At 37.2% G+C, this 27206-nt stretch overlaps 1 protein-coding gene across 1 annotated transcript in view; it reads right to left on the reverse strand.

The window, feature by feature from the left end:
• The window catches only part of SLC25A21 (solute carrier family 25 member 21), a 253826-nt gene that overhangs the window by 23947 nt on the left and 202673 nt on the right, over positions 1–27206 (reverse strand). The window contains exon 5 of the mRNA XM_035539338.2: positions 5354–5420. Within this exon, the coding sequence (XP_035395231.2) occupies positions 5354–5420 (67 nt within the window). The remainder of the gene's footprint in view (positions 1–5353; positions 5421–27206) is intronic.

Raw genomic sequence — 27206 nt, forward strand, 5'->3', positions numbered from 1 at the left:
GAGGCTGCAAGGGAATGAAAAACAAGGAAAGGAGAGAGAGATGTAACAAAAAAGTGGGTACAAATGGGTATAAACTACTCATAAATGGATTGTGGCTTGACATAAGGTGAAACTTTCTCACAGGCAAAGAAGTGGGGTCCTAAAACAATCTTCCAATGGGAGGGTTCTTAATCACTTGTTAGAGAGAGTTTGATAGATTTCTGAAAGGTAAACATGGAGCAGCAGGGGACTAGACTTGTTAACCTAAGAGACCCTCTCTAGTCCAGTGCTGCCATGAACAGCAACACTCCCTGAAGCCCGTCTTGTTTCTAATTCATATCAATAACATATATCAAATATGTTGCTGAGGCCACTGAAAAAGCACTTCAGGCTGATGGCACATAAGATAGTTCTGAGGGCACTGAAAAAGAGGCTAGAGCATGAGGAATGAGGATAGCAGAAAATCTTGTGGGTTATAAAGAGTAGATATTTGAGTTCCAGGGAAAACTAAAGATACTGGAAGTGTTATTTCATGCAATTTTCACGGAAGGAACACTATGAGGCCTGGAACTAAAGCTCACTCTTTGTCAGTCCTGTCTATCTATCAAGTATTCACTGTTTTGTGTGCAAAAGGAAAGTGGCTTTTACATGGCATGTCCAGTATTACATGACTGAACAACAAAAAGCTGTCACAGCTTCACCAAGACTGCATAAACACAGGTGGATATTTACTGGAGCAAGAGCTGTCACATCCCTATATAGCAAAAATAAATAACTAAAATCTCTTACCTTCTTGGCTACTTTCCAAAGCTAACCTGTAACACTTAGTTTAGAGCAAGCTGATTCCAATGAAGGTGGGATCCACTGAAAGTCTGTGTATTTCACTCCCATGTATGAGACTATGAACACTGACATATCAACTAGCCGTGAATGTGACATACTGTTTCACCATGAGAAAAAGGCAATAGGAAATGAGGCCAACAGAGATGTGGGAATGTTAAGAAACATAAGGGAATAGATTTTTTGGGCAAATCAGAAAGACCTATGCTGGGTCTCATCCAAAGAAGACATCCTCAGTCCCTCAGGCTCAGTTATCACAAACCTATCAGAAGAAAACATCCTTTCCATAAATCAAAGGAAATAGAATGAGCACTAAATTGACATTTTAACTTGTTTAGAACCCTGTCCTATGGCTAGTTCAACAATGTTCTTCAGTCAAGACCTGGTTCATCTGGAAAGTCATTAGAATCTTGCCAAAACCAGCATAGAAATAGATGTTAATGAATTGATAACAACGCCATATTTACAAAAGGGGGGAATGTGTATTATACTTCCATAATGTAAAATTAAGATGTTAAATCCTGAAACTTGAAGGACCAATACTCTGGTCAGCGGATATATACTTTTTTATTATCAATAGGTATTATGTAAAATTTTGCAGAAAAGGCCCTAGAACCAGAGCCTAGATTGTAATTGCCCAGTGTACAGATTGAACACAAATCTTGCAAACATCTTGCAAATATGTTTAAAATCATTGTACTGGCCTTGGCAACAATGATAAAAGATAGAAGTGTTACTTAGACTGTAGGTCTATCTTGGATAAGTAAAATATAATGAAGTATTCCTTCTTCCATAATGTGTAATAATTTTCAGTGTTATTTTTACTTATAAGTAAAAGGAAATCTTTGGAAAGTGTCAATTGTAGGTAGGTGAGTTACTTCTCTAAATGAAATTAGTTTCTTATTGTGGTAAAGTTTGCTTTATTCTCTGCTCAGCACCTTTCTACTCATTGTTACCTTCCTAACCTTTAATGGAATTTCTGGTATTCCTTAATGTTTTCCATAGTGTCACAGATCTGTAAAATGGTTGTAATAAAGGCAGAAATACATTACCTAGCAATTTTTTGGTCTTAAAATTTTTACCTTAAAAATCAATAGTTTCCTAGAGTCATAAATAAAATAATGACATAATAGTAACTACGCCTCATATATTTTTTTTAAAGAAAATAGATAAATAAAAGGATCAATATAAATGTTGCTGGGTATACGAGTGGCCAGTATACATACAATTTTGCCAAAAGTATCCAGCTATATCATATGGGTTTATATTATATATGTATACCCAAGTTGTTTTTAAAAACAGAGTAATTTGTCTTTTTCTCTGTAGTTGTATTAAGTTAACAGCTTTGTGCAAAAAAATCCCACAATAAACGCATTTAAAACATGCTTTTGTTTATAGAATAACCAATATTGTCCATCTGGCAAAGATACACTTTAATACACAGAGAACAGTCAGACTACTTACCAGATGTCTCAATAACTCTAAGGTAAAAATATATGCTTGAAACAAGATGTCTGGGAATGCATGAACAATACGAATTTGCCCCAAAAGTTCATCTGTTAACCATTGTATTGGCATCATCACTTCTTTCCTCCAAGTTCAATCTAACATAAAGTTATAAACTTTGACTTTTCGTCTTCCAGAAATACCAGCTTTCTTTTTTTTAGAAGGGAAATAAAGAAAAAAATATATATAAAAAAAAAGCAAGATAGACATGAGAACCTACTTGTCTAAAAGCGAACCTGTATCTTCAACACTTAGCATTTAAGCTGAATAACTGTGGCTAAGTAACTTCATTTTATCAGATTTATATTCATTAGCAAATAACCATGCCACGTAAATACAGTATTCCAGTATTCCAAAATGTTCAGTACAAACCAAGGCTGAGAAATTGCCTCTCTACTTTTTTTTTCCTCAGACCTCAAAGCCATAGTCGTTGATGTAGTTCTCCATGACCCTAAATCTCACTAGTCAGGTTGGCAGCAGACAAGACACATATTTGGGCCTGTTAAATGAGGAAAACCATTAGAAGAATAAAAGGTGGAGAACAACCAAAGAAAGCAGTGACTTTCCACTGTTGTTTCACATTCATATCCAAAGAAGGTTAATGGAAATTTTAGCCAAGCTGAATTCTCTTCAGGACAAAGTATAGATTCAAACTCCACTTTGGATGTTAGAAATTGTGCTGGCAGATAACACCTGACATTAAATAGCTTCAGTATCCAGGAACTTAAAATCACTTAACTATAATGCCCTATCTGAAATAATGCCCTATAATGCCCTATCTATAATGCCCTATCTATAATGCCCTATCTATAATGCCCTATCTGCCCTATCTACTGAACCATTGGAATGTAAAACATGGCTGATATCTCAAGATAACTTGAAGTCCTGTTGGTGTCTTTGGAACACCATAAAATTTAAAATAAAAGTGTAAAGAATTAAAGAATTCATTGATTTATTTAAAAGCATGTTTAGCATTTAAATCTGATTCTCAAGGTTTCAGAAAAAATACTGGGCCCTCACGTAAATGTTCAAGAATTAGGTAGAAAGCATCCCACTAAGGGAGCACCAGTAAAACATTTAAGAAGTTGTGAGCTTATGATGTACAAAAGAAGGCTGAGAGAAATGAATTTGTTTATCCTGAAGATATGAAGGCTAAGGGGGTCTAATTCCTGCCTTCCACCATACAAAGCAGGGTTATAGAGAAGACAAAGTCAGAAACTTCTCAGAGGTCCACAACAAAAGCACAAGAGGCAACAGGCAAAGTTGCAACAGAGGAAATTTGGATCGGATATATGGCAAAATTCTTCACAGTAAGAGCAATTAAGCACTAGATTAGGAGCACAGAGAGGCTACAGACTCTTCATCCTTGCAGATTTTCAGAACTCAGCTAGACAAGGTACCTGAGCAACATACTCTAACCTGAAGTCAGCCATGCTTTGGGCAGGAGGTTCACCAGATGACCCACAGAGATCTCTCTCAACTTAAATGTTTTTATGATTCAACAATCATGTTGAATATTGTGGGGTTTAAGCTAACTTAATCAATATGAGTAAGAGAAAGTGACTCATGATTTTTGAATGACTCAGGATGGTAGGAGAGAAATCAAAGTTGGGGTTGTATTTTAACTACAAATATGCTGGAGTCTAAAATGCATGATCAGATGGACTTGGAGCTGTTCCAACTGAAATGCAATAAAGAGACAAAGACAACATTACAGTCTGAAGAGACCAAGTCATTAGGAAGCTTTCAAATATCATCCATTTATTCTTCACTGCCATTTTGCTATTAAATAGAACTTCAGTTTGCTTAGTTGTATTAAATAATTTTGAGATAGGTGACACACATCGTTGGCATCTAAAATGCTAATGCAAACAAGAAGATGACATTAGCAGAACTCCTTTAGGATTCTATTACAAGGTCACATCCTGGCACTTAATACAAATATTATTCCTCTGTAAAGGAACTGGAACATGAATGATTAATTGCAGGCTGAGGCCCAAGATCATATGCAGCCTTTTTAGAAAGACACCAAAGGAAAAAAAAAAAAAGAAAGAAAGAAAGAAAGGAAAATCAAGACATTCTGTACAGTAACTGCTTTGAGACACATTTATTGCAACTATAGAAAACTTCAAAGTTCTGAAGTAAGACATAACATTCATAACACCATGGATGCTTTGACAGATTTAGAACTGTAAGATGAAATGCTTATTTAGTAGCACTAAAAAAAAGGGTTGCATTTCATAATTGAAAAAATTGGTGTATTGATATTCTTTGCCTAGGAGTGTTACTAAAATAATGTTCCAGAAGTTGAAATAGAGGATAATAAAATCAGATCAACATTTGATGTTAAATACACTGTTATAGGCTAGCATCCATTTCAAGTGTAAGAGACCTGGAACAAAAAATTCTTTGCATGCTAGAAAGTTGTACCCACTAACATATTCAATCTGTAAGAAAGCAAGAGTATGGAGCAGTGCTCTTTGAGTACAAGAAAACTCCAGACAGCACTTCAAACCTACAGATATACTACTTCAGGTTACTTAGTAAGTGCTTACTAGGAGTGGCTTCTTTAAAGGCTTCATTTATTACGCTATTCTGAGTATTAGTTGTTTTGTAAATTGGCAGGCATTTCCAATAAAACAAAATGTCTACATTAGAGGTAATTATGACGCTAAAATATCAATTCTAGTACTCTGTTATAAACATTGCTTATTGCAAAGTTTAATTGCAATCTGTAATTACAATTTGTTTTTCAGTAACAGTTTATATATTTATAGCCTAGCAAAAATAGCCTAGCATTTTAAAGCCTTATACTACACTTCTTAACCAAGAACAGTTTTTATTGTGCTATTCAACAGGAAAGTTTCCTCCTTGTAAAAATCAGAGAATCAATCTGCCAAAGCTTAAGAATCTAATGCTTCGGAGAATCAGTGTAGGAGAAATAAAATATTTTAGAGCTGACACTCTCTCTACTCATATTTTAAAAGGGGAAGCATGTTTATTTTTTTATTATTATTATTATTTTTACCTTCACCGCCCTTTTGGGTGTCTCAGCTAAGATAGGAGGGAATATTCCTTTGTAGAAGCCAAGCAATCTATTGAAGAAAAAAAGGAAAAGATTTTGTATGGATAAACAACAGATCATTGCCGTACTGCCAATTCTATTTTCACTTTTACGTAAAGCAACTAACATTTTAACATTTCTAAGCATAAAAATAATAGCCATGCTCTTTGCTTGCTTGCCTGTTAAATAATGTTCTACCTATTTTTCCTGAGTAGACAAGTAATTATACTGAAAAAAGAAGAAAAATTTTGAAAATGAAAAGGAAGTATTATTTGTATTAAATGTATTAAATGTAAATTTTATTAATTTTCTTGACATTGCAATGATATTTAAAATTGAAGTCATGACATACTGTTTTGGGAAACAAAACTGCGACCAGTAAGTTACATACAAAACCTGCATGCTCACCTCAGATACTAGGTTAACGCATCTTTTGAAATTTAGTTTAGTTTTACATATGCTTGAAAATACATGAAATAACCTTTGTTTGACAACTTAATTTTAAACACAAGTTAGCTCTTCACAGAGACATAACAGAATACATGTAATTTGTCTTGGAAAAAACATTCAGGCAGTATCTTGCTGACGTACTCATTCAGTTTATAATAGCTGCAGTCTTTTGGAGTTGGGCTGAAGCTAAAGATCAACTTGTTGTGGCACTTTGCATCGCAGTATCTAGATTTATATATAATATATAAATGTCGTATATATATAATTACATATAAATATTTTATATATAATAATATATAATACTTTAATATAATTTTATGTCTTGCTACAAGGACACATGGTATTTGAAGGCAGCCTGAGTTCTGCTTACAAGACCAGTGTGGACACATAAGGTTGGGTCTTGGGAATGTTCTAAACATCAGGTAGCTCTCAAGAACCCCAGCTGAGGTAAGAGCAGATGTAGTTCCTGTCTGCTAGGCCTCCACATTGCCTAGGTAGTGCTTAGCTCAGAATGATGTCTAATGCAATGAGCAATAAGGTACCTTGCCAGCCAACACGGGTATATCTTAAAACTTATCATCTTCAGAGCTCATATTCTTCTTCCCTGTAAGAAGGAAACTGTCTATAGACAAAATCACTTCTTAAAGCAAAGTTTTTGCATCCTTTTGAAATATTTAAAGGTTGAGATTCACTTTTATAAAACAGCCTATTATGTGGAATACTTTTACAGGGTGTAGAAGAGTAAGCACAACAGAATCTCCGATAGTTGTCCTGTGCACATCAGAAGAAACCGATTAAATTCACACTCCCCACCCGACAATAAAAAAACACAAATGCTCTATCATCTTTTTCACCTTTCTTCTAACATTTCTTTCAAGTCCTCTTCCTAAGCTGCTCCAATGTAAATAAAATATTTAGGCTTTTTAAGACTTTCCAGAGTGGGAATATCACTTATCCTTCCTCTGAAGTGAGCAAGGTACAGATTCCAGTCCATGATGAAAAGAAATGTTGAACATTCTATACAATGATGGTTTCATGACAAAATACTGAAAGCCCTTGGATAAGAGATTTCAGGAATTCAGTCAAGGAGTTAGATGTTTGAATTTCCCCCAAGCCTCAACTTAGGAACGTAAATATATATAGATACTTAACTATGTACATATATCTATACCTATATGTACCCCTACAGATGTAGATATAACCATACAGATAGATATACATATCCACAGATATTGATATAGTGATATAGATATAGTGGATACATGCTTAATTTTTAACAGTTCATACATATTCAATTTACTCTTGCTGATTCAGCAAGCTATTGAAATGTTGAATAACTTTATGCAAGTGATTCATACAGTTTAATGTGAGTTCAAACTGAAATTGAGGTCCAAGTAGGATCAGCAACAAGAACACAGATCCCTATAAACACTTTCTTCTTTTCAGCTCAATCTAAAACTCTGTAAGAGTATCTACAACAGGCATCCTGTTTAGAATTTCTAGTACTCCAGCATGATTGGAAATGGAAAATGAAACATACTCCACTGCTCTACTCACAAGTGTAGCTCTCACTACAGAGAAGCGAGACCTGAACTTAATCCAGATTTTCTCATTACTAGAAGATGAATAAGCAGAGGAATATGCAGTGTAACAACTCTGTTAGTTCTAGAATCCCACTGCGCCATTACCTAGACAGCACAACAGGTTGATTTTTCAGTGTAGCCTTCATATATATTGAAATATATGCAGTTATTGAATATATAAACATAGTAACATTCCCGCGGTCTCTGAAGGTCTCAGAGAAAATGTGGAGCGGAAGCATATAGCAGGAATAGAGCAACAGATCTGCCATTTCAGCAGTCTTGAGGGCAGATAATTGTGTCTAAAAATAACAACATTCTATCATATCTGGGTGTTGAAATAGCAGCAATTCAGATGATCAGCAGGCTAGGCTGTGGGTTGTTTGAAAATTCTAGAGAAATGGGAACTGAAAATACAACAAACAATTATCCATTGCTCCTGAATCTCAGAGTCACAGAATGATTGAGGTTGGCAGAGACCTATGGAGGTCATCTGGTCCAGCCCCCTGCTCAAGCAGGGCTCCCTAGAGCAGGTTGCCCAGGACCATGTGTAGTCGGGTTTTGAATATCTCTAAGGAGACTCCACAACCTCTGTGGGCAACCTGTGCCAGTACTCCATCACCTTCACAGTAAAGAAATCCTGCTTGATGTTAGACAGAACCTACTGTGTTCCACTTTGTGCTCACTGCCTCTTGTCCTGCTACTGGGCACTACTGAAAAAAGCCTAGCTCCATCTTCTTTGCACCCTCTCTTCAGGTATTTAGACATATTGATGGGATCCCCCCGAGCCTCCTCTTCTCCAGGCTTATCAGTCCCAACTCTCTCAGCCTTTCCTTATATAAAAGACGCTCCAGTCCCATAATCATCTCTGAGGCCCTTACTAGACTCTCTCCAGTAGATTCATGTCTCTTCATGTATTGGGAAGCCCAGAACTGGGCAGAGTACTCCAGGTGCAACCTCACCACAGCTGAGTGGAGGTGAAGGATCACCTCACTCCACCTGCTGGCAGCACTCTTCCTAATGCTTGAGAGAGCAAGCACTTCAGAGAACCTGGCATGCTGATTTCCCAGAAAGGGTCAGTGTTTGTGCTATTTATTCATGCTCATAATGGTGCCTTGCAGGTATTTCCTTGCTTAAATGAAAATGCTTGAGTTTGCTTGAGGTAATAGCTTAAACCCCGATCTGTTGATTTTGTGTTCCCTTTCGTTCCCATCACCACAGGCCCTTTGCTTGTCAGCCCCATCCATCACTCTGTCACAAGTCTGCTGGTAGCTCTCACCCTCACCTGTTTTTCCTGGTTTAAAGCCCTCACCAGGTTAGCCACTCTGACCCAAAGATACATGTGCAGTGATATCACTGTGCATATTATGTGAAGCCGACCTGCTGCAAGGCCAGCACAACAACGTTCTCTTGGAAGAACCTCTACTGTGAGTGAGGAGAATGTGCAGAGCTCAGCAGCTATATTCATGACCCTACAACTGGGTTTCATTGCTTTACTTCTCTTTTCTTCTGTGGAGGCATATTTCACCATGAAAAACAGACAGGAAGGAGTTAAGATCTATTCCTATGGAACACATTAAGTTTAGAAATCTAAAAACACATGAAAACTTTGAGGATATACATATGTATATGCAATATGTAATTCAGTAAACATGGTAAGGACTAGTTCAGTATTTAATTATGAAATATGGCTTTTTTTTTTTTTACCTCACTTGAAATAGAAGCTGAAGAAAAGGTTAGAAAGCAAAGTTACTGAGGTGAAAGAAATAAGCAACTAGAACACAATCTCATCACCACATCTTGTCAACTGAATAAATTTTTGCATTAAGCACAAATTCAAATAGAAACTTCTCTTCCTGAGGTGGAGCAGCTGCCCTCAACTTTTCCAAATAATGCTTTAAAAATCATGCCCATTAAGGATTTATTTATTTGAAATTTTGCAGAATTAGCTATTTATTTATTTTTCAAAACTAACATGATGATAACAGAAACTTAAATGGTTCTCATGTCAGCCAGAAAGTACATACTACACACAAAGATTTATACTTCTTTTTTCCTCGGTCAATAACACCGAGTTAGCCTACTTGCACACAGCGTGTAAAATTTTTCAGTCAGCTAATGAATGGTGATGACATTTCACATTTGAAAGATATTGTCACCTGGATTCAGGCCTTCCTACAGAAAACTGGTGTTCAGCAAAATTATGGAACAGCAGCAGCAATCACTGCAGCATGTGATAGAAGGGAGAGGACGTGACATCATATCCCTAGCTAGAAACATTGGAAAGAACAAGTAAATCTCTAACAGAAACACAGCTAACACAGCTACATCTTATTTTGTTTCAGCAGTAAGGGTCTAAATGAACATCACCATTCAATTGTATTCTGGGCAACAGCCCAAACTCATCTTTGCAGCAGTTGATTTTGAAACATTACAGTCAATCATATCTTCTCAATTTGTTCTTTCAGGCTTTTGCTATCCTTCTGGTTTCCATTTCTTGTTTGGAAGCCTTGAGTCATTCAGCCTGGCAAGACGACCAGCCTAAATCAGTTATTTTCTCCAAATTATGCTGAAATTGGGATCTTGCTTAGTTTGTTGTTTTCTTCCTCTCTTTCACATAATTTTCCCTTTAAGGATCTAATAAAGCTGATTGAAGGCATGAACACAATATTGCTTTTCTCCTGTTGCTGTCAAATCTAAGTCCCTTACCCACATTGTTTTATAATTGAAAAAAAATACCTCTTAGGTCCAATTCTACTTTCATTACCTCTGCATTATCCCAAGTACAAATAGAAGACCTGGGTTTCATGATCATGTCAGTTATATTAAACAGAATGCACAACTTTCTGTTTTTACAAGAATTTTTCTTTCAACAAAGGGAAGGAATTTTGAAGACATGCTTGGCAGAAGGCTGGGTATTCTTAAAAAAAAAACAAAGGAAAAAAAAACACAAAACAAAACAAAAAATCAGAACACATACCTGAATGTAACAAAATTTGCTTAAAATTTTATTTACACCAAGGAAAAGATACGCGTGGTATGTAACATGTTGTGAATTTATTACTATCAGAAGGTAAAACAACTGAAAACAGGGCAATATGACTTTAATATATGCTACTAGTGTGAAGTAATCTTTATGATGACCTAGCTGGAGATTTCAAAGATTTTAAATTCCCAGAAGTTAGAGGAAAACTATCAAGTGCTTAGTGAAAACAGACACAAATTACTACTTCCTGCTGAGAAAAATGGACAAACAATTTAGCTATTTATTTTGAGAGCAGCAACCCACTAGCCAATTGTCACACATGTAGTTCATCCTAATCACTGTGCCTACAGCCATTTGCCCATCTGAAGAGGTATGCTATAGGGAAATCTGGGTGTCATTCAGCAGGAATAGGCACGGAGCTGGGCATACCTGAAAAGATATTAAAGGTTGGAAACATTCATAGAAAACCAGGTTTCAACACTCTGTTACTATCCAAAAATCATTTTTTTTTTTCCTTGTGAAGTATGTTTTGTATATTATCCTACTGCAAATGTTAAACACATGTCACTACAGGAACCTCAGAGAAAGCTATTAATGACATACTTATCCAAGTTAGCTTCTGAATTTCTATTATGCTAATATATTTCTGTATCTATTCTTTGCCTCTTATACAGATACCTGCCATTTTAGACATCAGCACTAAATACAAGGTACTTATTTTCACGTCATATTTATTTTTTTTTTTCACTGAGCTCTCATTTATCTAGATCACCATTGGCTACAACACATGGAAATTAAGGAAAAGATTTTTTTTTTTTCACAGCAAGTAAAAGTAATACAGAATTATATGCTACTGTGGGGCTGCAGTAACACTAATGTTATACTATATGCTAAAAGAAGACCAAAAGTCCAGCTATAAGGATACTAGAAGTACACTGACTCAGGAAAGAAATCCCTCAAATAAGTTAAGGCAACATAGAGTATGAAAAGTGACTGGCTAAAAAGGAAGAGACCAACAGTGAAAGGTACTCTTAAGATACTTCAGAAAAATACTAAACAGTGGAGGAGCTGGCTCAGAAACAACCAGACTGGCTAAGAGATGGATTAATAGTCAGCATCAACCTACCTCACTTATTTAAAACGACAGTCATCACCATATTTACTGCATGTGGGTCAGATTATGAAGTTATTATGATCCATCATCCATGTGACTTTGTTATTCTTACTGAGAAATGAGTCTTTCTTCCATGATTTTTAATCACCTCTCAATTTCTTGTTCAAAATCCTTGCTAATTTTTGGCTTTCTAGTCTGCACTCTGAATTTAAATGAGTTACAGGACACACCTAAATATAAATCCCTCAAGAGAGGGAAAGACGATACCTTCCCCTTCCTTTCTCATGTCTATGGCAGCAAAAAGTGGGAGTAAAAAAAAGGGATCTTTGTTAGAATTTCTCACTATTCAAATGATTGCCCTCTATACTACTTATCCCTTCATTCTTTCTGGGTTTCACTATACCTAAGCATTTAAAAAAAGAAACACCTAGGAAGGTGAAGTTTGAAGTTAAAGCTGTGCATTGTAATGGACAACAAAGCCTCAACAGTTTTCCGTGTGTGGAAAAAAAAAAAAAAAAGAAAAAAGAAAAAAAAGAAAATCTTCTGACTTTTTGTTCTGAATATGATTATAAATTAAGTGTACATTATTACCCTGTATTGCTCAAGTAGATGCACTTAAGTTAAATTTAACTGGATTTTTAAATTTTTAAACTCAAATCTATTTCAGATACAACAACTAATTGAAAATGTGCTTAATTAAAGAAGTGATTGTCATAAGCTGTTCAGAGTAGGTCAGTCATTCAGACACCAACACCCTGGCATGCCTCTAGGCTGAGTCCTCAGCTGGTATAGCCATTTACCAGCACCCATCAGCAGCGGAGCCTGGTGGCCTGATGCTGGAGTAGCTGTCTGTGTAGGCAAAGCAGGCAGCAGCTGCTTGTGGGACACATTTTGCTGGGGAGAGTGCAATGCAAGTACCTGGGGCTGTAAAGCTGGACTGACCACTGCTGCCAAGGGAGGAATTGGGCCATATGGGATGATGGCAACTGCTGCGGGGTGGAGAGGCAGGACCCTGCCAGCTGCAACAAGCACTGCTCGCTGCTGCTTCTGCAGTCCCCCAGCAGCAGGAGCAGCAAAGTGCACCCTGCAGGGCTTGGTGTCACCTTTGCCTCTTCTTTCTTAACACTTTTGCATTCTGGCCCCCATCACCCATGAATGAAAGATCAATTTTACCCATGGTCTGTTTGATGCAATTCCCGTTGAAATCGATGCAAAGGGAAGCGTTATTATCACTGGCAGATGGTCTAGGTTCTTACTAAATTGCTGGGCTGCAGAATGGGTCTACATGTCTCATTTCTTATGACTGACAGCATTTTCTTCTCCAAAAGACTTTCCCTGTAACTGCCCCTTTTTTTGCAATAGAAATAAGATACAGACATGCCAAAACAGCTTTGCCTAGAGCTTCTGAAACAGAAAAATTCTTCATTGCATTTTGGATTGTCAGAACTGGCAGAATGCTTCATTTGTTCAGTAGGAGTTTTAGTTGTTCAAACACTAGAAGAGAATTTAACTTCCCCCCCTTTTGCTAACAGTACTGCTGTAACTGGTACGACAGGAAGCAGTCACTGTTTTAAAGTAGCTCCATACCTACATCTCTTGAAGGTAAAGAATGCAAGAAAATGATTCACTTTTAGTTTTGATACCAGAGAAAAACAGGCTTTGTAGCTCTGTGCTATTTCTGACAATAAAATAAAATAAAGTAGTTGAGAGGATAACTAGATGGGTTTTCTGGAAGAGACTGACAGCATTTGTCTGTGTTAAACTGATGCTATGACTCATTAAAGGAAAATTCATGAGATTAGCAAAATTTTCTGTACTTGCCCTGAGCATGCGTCCTACTTAGATCAGTAGTGACTCAATAAAAGTACAACAGTTTAATTTCATCAGAAAGAATGTGTCTCAGGAAGGAAATTTTTGATTGCAAGTTAATGCTAAACTTCACTGGAATAAGTTATGCTCTTCAACATCCACATGTGTAATCTCCAGGGAGTTACATGACTACATGTATTCTTTCCCATCTGCTGGCTAAATATGAGATTTAAGAGGCTTTCAGTGTCATTATATAGATTAGTGACTCTCCCAGGAGGACTCTAGGTTCACAATACACTGAATAACTTCCAATGAGATTTAGAGGACCAACTTTCAGAGATCATTTTATCTGTGCATGGGTTTTGCACCTGCAATTATTTGTGCTTGTAATTTAGGTTACTTAAATGTTTTTAATTTATAGATGCAATCAGTGATGTAGATACTTAAATAAACTGAACTGCAGGCAACTATAAGTGCAGGTGCAAAATTTTGCCTGCAATAATTTGGATTCATAAACATATTGATTTTCTGAAGTCAAAAGTAAAAACTACGCTAGTAGCTTTATAATGTTTTTAACTGACTAAAAAACTTACATATTATTACTGTTTCTCAAGAAAGTCTCAAGGCAGATTTTTTTAGCTTTAAAAAGAAAAAGGTATCATTAAAAATATACATGCACATAATAATTAATTTAATTCCATCTTTTAGTATCTTGACCTTTGGTGTATTTTTCTTACTCCCTTTACAGTACCTCTAGCAGGAAATCATGAAAGATTCATGATTTTGTAACAGGAATACTGTCGATAGTTGCACCAGTAGAGTGAGACAGTCTTATATGCACAAAGTGTGAGGTATTTGTAGCACCACTAAGGTAGTGAAAAGCACCATGAATACATACACATCCTGGCAGTTGGATTTCCATCTGGCAGACAGTGGTGGTGCATAGATGTACCTTGGGAGTGAAGGGTGTTATTATACAGATGCATGAGGAAACTCACATGCGTGGCAGCTACCTGTCAAAGGACAAAATACCTCTGTGTGTCACTGAAACTGGGTTGTGTCACGAGCCTCTCTTCACTCAGGAGGAGTTAATTGTTATGAGGGAAATCAGTAACAGAATTTTTCATTAAGAAAGTTATTAGAAAGAGTTTTATTACATGGGAGTAAGAAAATTGCTCCTCAAAAAAGGCAGAAAGTTGTTGCGGTTAGTGCCAGGTACTGGGCTAGTGCCATGGATCATTTCCTCCACCTCCAGGATGCCATCACAGAGCGCTGGTGTGGTGCAGCTGGTGTGAAACCGAGCCCCAATCCTTTGTTCCAGCCTGGGCTATGCTGTTTAAGAAAACTCTGTCACATGAAGGCCTTCATTATACACTGACTGTCATGGATGCTGGAACCATGCCCAAAAGGATACCTCCTATTGTTCATGCACCATGCGCAAACGCCCTAAAAATACCATATGGATTAATACCTTTTCCTCAATGTTATTCCGATCTAAGAACAAACAGAGTTGACAGTTAATAGAAACAAACTTATTTTCATTTTTTAGCACAATACATTCTGAACATGAAAGCTCCCTTTTCAGGCAATCTGCAGCAATGCATCCAAACTGATTCCACTTTCAATACCTCCTGTGCTGTGATGACATTCCTCTCGTACTTCTCACACCGTTTTTAAGATAAAACACCATAATGCCATGTTATTACTTTGTCTGGAGAGGTAACTAACCTTCACTCTGAGTCTCTCAAAGGGAATGACAGATGAGGTAAGTTTAAATGACTGAGAAATGAAGAAGACTTAGCAAAGATTTACCAAAGAAATCCAACCAAAGCTGACTGCTGAAAGAATAGAAAGATTTTGCAAGGCTTTAGACCAGTGCTACGCTTCAGTGTGGTTACCAATGAAAAACCTGCTAGAAGATTGTGGTGCAGAGATATAAACACCTTCTAAGACCAGATCTACATGAAAGACAAATGTGTGAAGGGAAGAATCATGTAGAAGTTGTTGTCCTAATTAATATTATTATTATTTATTATTTAGTGATCTACTCTTGTTTTCTGTAGCCATGCCTCACCTGTCAATAGTCTCTTCACCTACATAGACATCTATAAAGAAACTTGACACTTTTTTTTTTTTAAGTAATGGAGTCTGTGCCTCAGTGATGTGGCAGTTTCTACTGAATTAAAAAAAAAAAAAAAAAACAAAAAAAACTTGCAAGTTGTTCTTTGAGCAGCATACCTGCCTCAGCAGGTTTAACTTGAACATCTCTTTTGAAATGTTTTCTTTTTCTCAATATACTCTTCTGATCCAGCACCCTTCTCAACTTGAACTCTTCTGCAGAAAAGAAATTTTGCCACTTTGGCTTTGAATAAACAAAACAAACCAGTCCTCTCTCCCAGATTACTCTTAAAAGCATGCAGAGTATTTCACTTTACAAATGAACAAAATGTTTCACGCAGCAATCCAAGTAAAAGCAACACAAGTTATTTTACAGCACACAGTGTGATTTTTTTAGTATAACTTTTCTGTGTTATATAACTTGAAATAGTAGTAATACCATAATACCTTTATATATCTCAAAAAAGTAAATTTTGATCAAACTTGCTTTTCTTCTAGATCTCTAATTTTCTCTGTATTTGACAAAGAGAAATCTTTTTTTTTTCTTTTTTTTTTCTCTTGCATAGCTCACAAGCATGCCATTAGGCTTGCTCAGCAATCAGCTCTGAGTGTTTAGGAGTCAGCTACATTAGCCAGAGATTATCACTGCACCTTTGCAGCCAGCAGTATGGTTTGCCATGATCTCACAGTCTGTAAGTGTAACTGCAATTTGCAATCACACTTCTTCCTCGTTCACCGTCATCAGAGACCATTACAAAGTGAGTATAAACAACAGTTCACTAGCTATGACTAAATGATCACCTGGTGCTGTACAGAGAGAAACGTGAAAACCATCCCTACAGACAGTAAAACTAGACAGGACACAAGAACACATTTATCTTGTTTTGACTGGGGTAACAAGCAGCCACAACACCAGTTTCGTTGCAAACCTGCACCTGGCAAGCTGTTGCTGAAGAAAATAAAGTCTGCTACGAGCAGATTTGCAAGGCAAGGGTGGGCAGAGAGCTCAAGCTGCAATGGTTGCTGCTGTAGCTGTAGGTGATGCTGAAGGAGCAGGTGTTGAAGTGGTCATGAGCTCTAGGGCTCTGGAAGCAATGCCAGGTTAAAAGGCATTGGATGCTACCAATAACAATATGCAACACAGCAGATCCTTCTATGGGCTGTGCTTTGCTGTAAATTAATGCTGAAAGGCCTGCAAGTGTCAGTGAGCTTTAATAAAATGTGTCTGCAGTTCAAGAAAAAAGCCTGCAAGATTTATGATTTGTACTGAAACTGTGTAAAAATGACAGTACAGTACAAAAACTCAATAGTGTTGATAACAGCCTTGTGTTCTCCCTTGGGTTATAAAATTCACACAAGGACATCACCTGAAATCAGCTGAAAATTATTTAGATAGCTGCATAACTTAAGAAGTAAGAGAAATCATGAATTCCTGAGAAGCAGCATTTCTTAAAGCAGTTCAACTTAACTTTCTTTGTGCCATGATGCACTAGTTGGTTTAAGATAAGCTTTTCTTTCTGGGAAGAACGCTCTTTAGTAAGCAAATTTCTATACTTTGGTAGGTAAAAGTGAGTAACAGTAACAAAGCTATAGACCCTTCTTCACTGATTCAACTCCTACTGAAGTCAAAGTAGTCCTCTGCATTTTAATAGAATTTATACCACATCTTTTGTAAAGAAGATTTAAGTGAAGTTAGAAAACATAACTACCTCTTTTCTTTCAAAGACTACATAGTCCTTAGTTCTTCTCTACGTATTCAAGACCCCTGCAGCTTTTTGTACTGTGGTTCCATCTCCCTGTTTTTCTTCAGTTTTTATCTATAAAGCCCATGATCTTAGTTCCAAAAAAAAAAAAAAGGTTGGTACCATAAATTATTCAGAGACAAAGCAGAGCAGACTACTGCTACGTTCAAGGATTAAACAAACACACTTCAATGAATTTGGCTTATGAATACTGACATATGTCTATTGCCCCAAACATTTATATATACACACACCACTAACAAATACGACCAGCCTTACATGAAAAACATTGTACATTTTGATTCAGGATTTATAACAGAAACATTTTTTTTTGTTGTTTAGAGATACTTAAAAAAATGGTTAAAGGTACATTCTGATAATGAGTGTATAAAACTTACTCTTGAGGATACAAGAAATCATAAATAACCAATAGAGAGTGGAAAGAGAAATGTAATGCTTTCCATCGTCTCTGGGGTCTGCCCTGCATGTGGAACCCTCAGAAACCACAAAGCATAAAGCAGTGCCTCATAATGTAATGAATACCTGTAGTTTGTAGGAAAAGTACATTCACTCCACATACAGACTCAGGATGTAGTAGTGCACGGAGCCCTGGTACTGCAGCTCGAGCCTGCTACCATTTGAGCTAAAGCAGAACTACAATAGCTGGCACTAGCAGCAGCTCATTTATCCTGTCTGCAGGTAAGCCAGCACAGCACACACACAGGCAGAATCACTTTTCAAGTAAAATGAGTAGAGAAAGGAGGTAAGGAGAAAACTACAGCTTTGTATTAAGTTTAGTGTAGATACCTATCTAATTAATTCATTTTTCAAAATTATTTAAGCCTCCGGGAATGCAGCCTTCCTACAAGACGTTATACTCGAACGGCACTACATCACAACAAGTCAAGCACATAAAATCAGCTTAGAGATGACGAATAATGAAGTATTACTTGAGATTTTCAGCTTATTCACTCCATACTTGTTTGTGATGATGTGGTAAAAAAAATGCTTTGGATCTTGGTTTTAACCATTTTACTGGACATCTGGTGTTTGCTGCTTAAAGTTTCACTATTACCAGGGTCATTGTAATTCTATAGCACATCTGGGCCAAATTCCCTGGCAGATTTTAGCGAATTCTGCGGCAGTGGAAACATCTGTAGCTGCACACAGTTCCACACATACAGAATTGTGAGAAGCTGCAGAATGTTCTTGGATCTTTCACATGTCAGTGCCCAGGAAATAACCCACCGGTAATGGATTATCTTTTGGCAATTTTAAAAAAAAACTTCTGTGGGATACATCCAAATCAAGTAAAACCACACGGATTCTAATCACTAACATTTTATTTTCATCAGTTATTAAAGAAAACACTGGTTCCTCAGTTTTCATGTTTTCAGAACACACAGCATTTGGAAACATTTTCTTGTAAGTGGATGGACTGATTCAATGGACTGGCCCACTGTCACTGAAAATTTTGTGAACTGCAAATAAAGCTTAGGCTACAAGAGCTGAAGAGAATAAGAGGAAAACTTAGCAATAGATTCTCTCAGTGAAGGACTAGATATAGTAATCATGATTTTTATCTTCTAAGGTAAAAATAAAGATTAAAAATTGTAGCATTATCACGTCCACCATTTGTGTGCAATCAACTTTTGTGTTAAAATTCTTTTAATGACATTATACCATAAAATAAGTTTCATTTACTTGCTTTAAAATGATGGTATGAAAATATTACTTGTTACAAAGAAAGGCTTGTGAGAATGAGTGCCCTGGAAGAAATAGTCTCTTACTCCCCAGACCCTGAAATATTTCTGCCAACCTGTTACATTTAAATCAATATATTACAATTGCCTGGACTTGATCCAACACTTTCCTTTGAAAAAAAAAAAAAGCAGAAGGAAAAAGAAAAAAGAAAATCCTAGCACCAGCTTTCTTTCCAGTAGCATAACACATCACTGACCACCAGATGACTAACTAAATTTGTTATTTGCTGAGTCAAGTAGTTCTTGTTGTATGTGCTTAGACTGGCAAAGTGAATCATTGGACAGGGTAAGACCTCATTTATATTTCAGTCTAAATCCTAAACTGAATTAAACCCTAAATTCTTAAGAACTATAGCAAAGATATTGAAGGCAATAAGGCTGGGACTGCAGTGAGTTAGCCTACAGAGTTTTTTCAGCCTCAGATGAGACTTTAAGTCGTTCTACAGGGGAAAAAAAAAAGAAAAAAAAGAAAGCAGTATGCCAGGACGTATAATGAAATTGACAAAGAGCAACAATCTGGACAACCCATATATGTGGACAGAGCAGTGTGGAAGGGAGAGCATAAGGATGCCTAACACAGGAAGGGAGATCTATGACTAGATACAGGGTTAGAAAGATTTAGAACACATTTAATAGCTCCATTTAGTAACTACTTGTTGTAGGGCAGGTTCTCTTCAGCAGCGTACCCGCTTTTAGAAATGCCTACACCTTCCCAACACAGCTTTCCCCAGCTGCTTGTTTCCATTTCTATACCACAGTCTTTCACAGTCATTTGTGCTAATATGCTTATCAGTATGACCACACTGTATGCCAGATCACTGAAGAGTGGAGAGAGGAATTCAAAAAGGAAATGCAAGGTGGCTGGGAACAGTGGAATTCTTCTTCTGAAATTGAAATCTTCTTCCAAAAGAAAGAAATATATGTGGAGATGACAGGACAAGAGCAAAAGAAGCTGAAATGTCAAATTTGTGATGGATGAGTAACATTGAATATTTATGGCCTGAAATTCTGTTCAGGCTGACTGAACAGATTTTCAATAGGGATTACAAGACATTTCACTTTGCTATATTTGTTCTCATACAGGTTAAAGACAACATTGATCTTGAAGGTAGAGAATCTGAGCAGCAGGCTAGGTGGAACAGACAGAAAGAGACAGAGAGGATGCCCAGAACAAGGAATTTGTGATAGTCCCAGACTGAGGCAGAAATTCCTCACTGGCGAACAGTAAAAAGGTAAGACTCTGACCCTTCAAAAACAAACCATACTCCCCAAAAGGATTTCCTTTTCACCTCAAAGGACAAATCTGTGCTATCACATCTTCATCTGTATCCAATCTTGCTTAAAAAGAAGGAAAAAAAACCCTCCCTGTCATGCATCTAGTCATTTGTGCATTAAGAACAAATAATCCTTCTTGATCCCTGACAGTGACTTGCTGAAGCTCTGAAGCATGATGTAAGTACCATCATTACTATAATGCAAACCTGCAAATGTTATAGTAAGTTTAGGGCAGTGCAAGATTTCCTGTTCTCAAAGCTTCACGCAAGAAGGGGTTTGAGTTAGGACACTAGAGGACAAATTCAGAATGAATCCTTTAGGATCTATCATTTTAATGATACACATTTTCATCTGGAAACTACATTAAATAATATTTGCAAAGACTCAGGTAATGTCCCTCCAGCAAAAGTCCCCAAGAAAAACCCCTCTAGCTGATTGTTCCAGTGTTTTTTTACATTCAGAGGAAACTGCATTTGAAGGCCGAATTGCTAAACATCCCAGGTACTGGTTGTGCTGAGCTGATACTGTGGCTGGCACGAGTCTAAAAACCTTGAATTCATAGGTGCCAGAAAACTTTTTCCATAGGTGAAAAATACAGAACAATCATGTAAATTCTCAGTATTCCCTTTCACCACCAGAAAAACTTAACCCCTTGAACTTTATGACACAAGGCTCATTTTCCTCCCATGGCTGTTTTCTGGTGCTCTCAAATTCTACAGCATATCTATATTTTCTTGAAGTGTTGATTCAATTCAGTATCATTTAATTCAGTGTGTTCACATTTTCTTTTAAATGTTCAGTACTGTATCAGCTGTCTTACCAAAGTCATGGACGGAGGCAATACTTCCTTACTATTCTTTAGTTGCACACAGCAGTTTTTTATACTTTAAGATTGAGTGATCCTTTTTGCTACACTACAGTCTTATAAGCTCATGTTCATATAATTATCTTTAACTACTAATTCTTTTGGTACTACTGTTTCCCAAGACACTGCCCTTTACATTATTGATATAACAAATACAATATGAATTCTGATTACCCCGTGACTTTGTATTTGGCTACATGAAAAGGCAATTAGTTTTATGATGACCTTGTAATTGGGTGTAATTTACAACAGATACCTGTTCTAATTTGCTGTCCCACCAGTGTTTGTGTTAATTGACTCACTTGCCAATTTTATTAAACGTTCACCAGGAAGGAATCACAATGCTGACTGTAAATACTTATTTTAACTTCAACTATGTGGCTTCTTTGTTTTTATTTAACTGAAACTCTTCCCGCTCTTAATTATTGTTCCCTCCTTGACTCAGAAATACTAAGGGCTGGGCTGAATTACAAATTTGATTCCAGAGATAACGATGTCTTTGAAGCATTCCCAAACTAACCTTGAGAAAAAAAAAAAAAAAGACAAAAAAGTAAAGACTTTAACTGATAATATTTCAGCAAATGTGAGAGTATTAGTTTCACATCAGTGAAGTTCTGAATTCTGTCATCTGTTTGGCAGACAGAAAATTCACCCTGCCAAGATAACTGGGCCTGGTGATACCACAAATGTACTTTAGCCCATATGAAGTCCCATAGTGGAAAAATGATTGGGCTAATGTTCAACTGGGCATTAAAACAAATAAACAAACAAACAAAACAAACAAAAAAACACACACAACAAAACTGGTGGTAATCCAGAAGGGTTCCCCCTCTCTGCCTCATCATGTAGGAACACAGACTTTTTGCCAGCTGAAAAGAAGGGATAGTGTGCAGACGGGACAGAGCAACTGGGAAAGGGATTATTGCTTCTTTGGTGGCAGTGCTAGTTTATTCCAAATGTGGGTGAAATCAAAACTCAGTAGCCAGAGCTGTTGGAGGCAAATAGGGTAAATCCCAGCTGCTGCAGCTGCCACCTGGGCAGGCACAGCAGCGAACACAGGAGTCAGGGGCAGCTGAAAGGCTTGTGGGGACAGGGCCCAGTGTTTGGAGATACTTTCCTGGTCACTGGCAGGGATTCTGGTATAAAGTGGACTGTAAAATATAGAAAAGCAACATGACAAAATGGCTTATTAAAGAGAAGATGACAGAGAATTGGTAAGACTGTTATCAGTAAGACTGTAGTTTACAACTTTAGCCTGAATTCAACGCGCCATTGTTACTGCTTTCACAGTTACTCAATAGAAAATGAGCTGACCACGGTATCAGCTCTCAAACTCCTGTCCATTGTAGACAGTTTTTATTTTCATAAGACATTTTCTGTAATCATGACTACGAAGTCCTTTGCTCACCTGAAGGAGAAAAAGTGGTATATAATACTATTGGATGGAAAGAAAATAGTCTGCAATATATTCTTCAAGATAAGTAATACATATTCTGAAAATAACTACTGTTTAAGAGGAGGAATATTTTACCATCATTGTTGGCATTATTCACTTACAACACTTAGAAAACAATTTACCTAAATAACATAAATCAACCAAAAGGGTGCCTTTTTTTTGCTTTTTCAGTGCTACAATGTCCAATACAGATTATACAAATCATTTTTGGAAGAAGTCTGTCCCACTCAGTGAACCAATCCATGACCCAAAAACAGGTGCAGAAATGCACAAAGGAGAACGTGGCACAAAGTGGGAACATACAACTCTGGGCAAACAGCATATAAGGTCGTTTCTTCTGGTGGCAGTGCTGGTCTAAAATACTCATGAAACTATGGCTTTGGTTAGACAGAAATCAGGATGTAGCCTATTATGTTTTCCTCTTTAACTCAATTTTTTAATGTATGGTTCACATGTTGCTATGTATTATTCTCATCCAGCTGTGCTATAATAATAGCACTTTTACCCTCTCATCAGGCAGTAATTTTGAATTAAAAAGTCTCTTCTAGGGATAGCTTCTAAAGCACAACACATACCACCTCATGAATGTGGTAACTGATATGTCGACATTCCAGAGTGCTAAATAGGTGAGGATGTTGGCTTTCAGGAACAATCTCTTGCCAGATAATACTTCATTATCTGACAGACCATCTGGTTTTCAGTCCGTCAATGCTATATTAATACCGCCAGCTCTCTATGCTTGATTATTGCCCAACATTTCTATTACTTTGTAAATAACAGAACTCAAAAAAAGGAGTCTTCCAGAGACTGAGCAAGACAAATCACCACTTGCTCATGTACTTGCCATTGTCATTTTTGGACAATGGCCAAAGATTGGATTTTTTTTTTTTTATGTGACTTGTGAATTCAGAGTACAGCATACTCCATTGTTATCAGGAGAAAGATCACTAACTTTTAATTGCACAATATGTATAAACACAGCTGGCCTAGTGAGTCATTTAGTAATGCAATATGTTACTCCCCAAAACTCTGTTTCAGGTGTAACCTCAGGACTCTTTCTATTCTAGTCGTAGAAGTCTGTGAGATTTGCAGTGATTCACTCCTAGACTACTGGGAATTTTTAAAGGAATCTTTCTTTTCTGCAATTGCAGAAGGAATGTTTGGACTGTAAATGAGAAGCTGTATCTATTGGATATCCTTTCGGTGCCTGTTCAAAGCACCCTGTTTTAAAAATGACTAATCACAAGAACGTGCAGTTCATAACTCTGTAAGCAATAATAGCTGATCTCTTTACAGTAAAATATACATTCCTCCAGTAGGAGGAATGTCACTGTGGGAATGTCATGACATTGCTGTACAAGATCATGAAGAACAATATTGGCTGCATTTTTACAACAAAGATATACATTAAGATATGAATAAAAATAGTGTTTCATTGTAGTTAGTAATGGAATGAAATATAAATATTTTATTGGATTCTAGCTGAAATACATCTACTGTGAGCTGGGAAGCTGGTGAATACTCAGGACTCATTTGTTATCACCTCTGAGGATTTGCGTTTTGTATACAACTCCCCTTTCCACTGAAATCAACAATGAGCTTACTCACTCATGAAAGCACTCTCTCTCTGTTTCAGTAGCCTTGACTTAAAATTTCAGATACCCTTCAGTAACTGATGTAGTCATCACTGTCAGTGCATGGTCAAAGCTAAGTATCTGGTTCAAAATCTAGATGCCTAAGGAAATCCTACAGCTAAATAAATAAATCTCAGAACAAAAAAGAAAAATCTTTTGAAAAAGACTGCGGTTAAGTTCTAGTGAAAAATGCATAAATAATCAATTAAAGAAATGTTCAAAGTTTCTTATACTCTTTTTTTCCACATTAATTGAATGTTTTTCCTGTGAGTACTCAAAGCACTAATGATCACATTCTTATCAGGCATGTCTGAAGTCCTTTTTCCAATAATAAAACACAAATATAAATATCAGCAAGTTACTGTAAAAGAAAGACAAAACTATTCCAAAAAGTACTTACAACTAGATTGGATCTATCATAAATGCCTGTTTCAAATTTAATTGTTCTCCGTAAGTCAGGTCAAACATGAAAAAACAGGAAACAGAAATTGTCTCAACTTTCCTGTATTCCAGTTTACTACTTGGTGCCTAAAAGACTCCAAAACATATGCCGCAGCCTAATTTGAATGAAGTCTGAGGTAATGGCTCTTTCTCTATTTCAGAACAATAAAATGTTAGGTTAAAAGTTATGTAGACACCTACTATGCATCTCAGCAAAGGTGCAGCTGCAGATGCAACTCTGATGAAATCAGGTCAAGTTGTACAGTAGTGGACCATGCTCATTACGCTACACAAGAGCCAGCACCGTCCCAAGGGATGCTAATGGGGAACCAAAGCCCTGTATCCTTTTAAAACTATGCCAGACTGCATGCACATGCTAGCAAAATAAGCAGAGATGCGGCTGCACTGCCTCAGCAATGATGTCTATAAAAACTTGGCAAGAGGCACCGTTCTTTACTTCTACAGTCAGCGCTATCCCTGCAGCGCAGATCTGCTTTTACAGTGTGTTTTCTTTCCCAGCAAAAACAGAAATTCCTCTTCAGGGGCTGTAAATGCTCCCCCTGCTGCAGCAGTCCCCACCGCCAGTTTCTGCAGACCTGCTAGCTTGTTTTCCAGGACTCTTCCCTCTCAAGTCCCACTACTCTGGGGCACCGCCACAGCATCCCAAACTTCACTACTTACAGACTGGATGCCCTGTGCTGTGGTTCATCAACCTCAAGTCCTTCATTATTCAGTCACAGAGAACCTGAGTCCAACATTGAAACTCTTAATGGGACAATATTATATATATATTATAATGATAACTATAAGATATTATGGGACAATAACATAACATGCCATAGCCTCTCAAAGTGGAAGGTCTGTGGCAAGACATCCTGCCTGCTTTCTGATCACAGCTCCTGCTCACTACAGCTTTGGGTAGACATGCACACTTGAGCTTTTACAGTGTTCATTTTCCCAGGGGATGCTGGTGAGAGAAGTGAGGATGAAGTATCTAATTCAGGATGCTGTAACTACCAAAGGTGTTGTAACCCCAGGTACCTGAGGTGTTGCAATGCTGGATGAGAAACAGGCTGATGGAACTCCACAGACTCAAGCTAACAGACAGCTTTTTTAAACAAGCAGAGAAGAACTGTGTTTCATGAGCAGAGATGGGGCTGCAAATGATAAGCTTCCCAGCATGTGGTACTGCAGGACTCAGATTCACTTTGCTTAATGGTCACTCACTGCATCTACAGAAGCTTTAATATCCCAAGTTTTACTGCTGTGTGTATGGCCCCATGGGAAACAGTTTCTTTCATTTATGATTCATGGTTCACAATCATCCCCCAAAAAGAGACACTGACTTCTCTAACAATCAAGAAGACAACCACCTACTATTTTGCTGGGAAAATGGCAGGAGGAACTGGTTACCTTGCTTAACTAAAAAGTCAGGTTCAATTCCCCTTTTCCATACCTGCAAGGGATTTCTTTAATAAACTCATTGTCATGAAGAGTTTAAGGAATACAATTAGAAGCTATGACTCTTCCATCCAGATGCACAATCACAGAGTCACAGGCCATGATCTCTGGACAAACACATCTTGAAGTACACAAAGTTGGAACAGAAATGTGAAATGAGTGTTACCATCTCTATTCTCCTTCCCCTATGACTGTGAGAAGAGGCTGTAAAATGGTGGTAGATCATACTACAGCAAAGAGGAGTTAAGGGTCTGGATTCTTCGGGTACAGAAGAAGTAGCAATCTCCACTGCATAAAGGAAAATATCCTTCGGAGTATCATTCTTCAAAAACAAGGTAGGAAACACAACCATACTTTACATATGGGTTTGTTTTAGACATGGCATACAAATCCTTAGAAATGGATTGAGCCTATCAAGTATCTCCACGTGGCAACAGAGTGCACTTTCTTACAATGTAAGTTTTAGGCTTAGGTGATTTTTTTTTTCTTCTGGATATTGCTTTTTTATTTGTCTCATCATTTTAAAATCCAAGCTTTCTGGTATGGTCCAAAAACAATAGTTTAACCTGGGTTAATTTTGATTTTCTAAATCAAAAAATAATCACAATTTGGAAGAACAGGATCTTATTGTTTGCTCATGGAACAGTGCATCAGTTTTCACGATACCATAATTATTGGTACAGATTTCCTGGTTTAGGTAAAATGTATCTGTGCAGGACTGGTTTTATAAGTAGCTTTATTAATAAACAATTCACAAGCTACTTTCCAGTAGCTTTTCTACTCGCCTTTTCCAAATCCTGGGGCCTTGTCCACACCCTGGATTGCAACACATTGCCCTTTGTCCCCTTGGGGTCTGGCATGGTTGAACTTGTAGAAATATGTATGTGTAGTGGCGCTCTGACCATGACTCCTTCCTTCCTGCACCATCCTGGGCAGCTTTATCACCTAAGTATCCCCTGTGTAGGATGATCTTTGGTTGGCTGCTAAGCAAGCATCATAGAAGGCTCTAAGGACAAAGCAGATCTTGTATTACACTTTTAAGGATGCTTTCAAAGATTTGCTAAACGGGTGCTTAATTTAGTCTCATTTCTGATGAAATGATTATCAGGCACCCATATGAAGT

This window comes from Cygnus atratus, chromosome 5 (genome assembly GCF_013377495.2).
Source record: "Cygnus atratus isolate AKBS03 ecotype Queensland, Australia chromosome 5, CAtr_DNAZoo_HiC_assembly, whole genome shotgun sequence".
NCBI classification, from domain to species: Eukaryota; Metazoa; Chordata; class Aves; order Anseriformes; family Anatidae; genus Cygnus; species Cygnus atratus.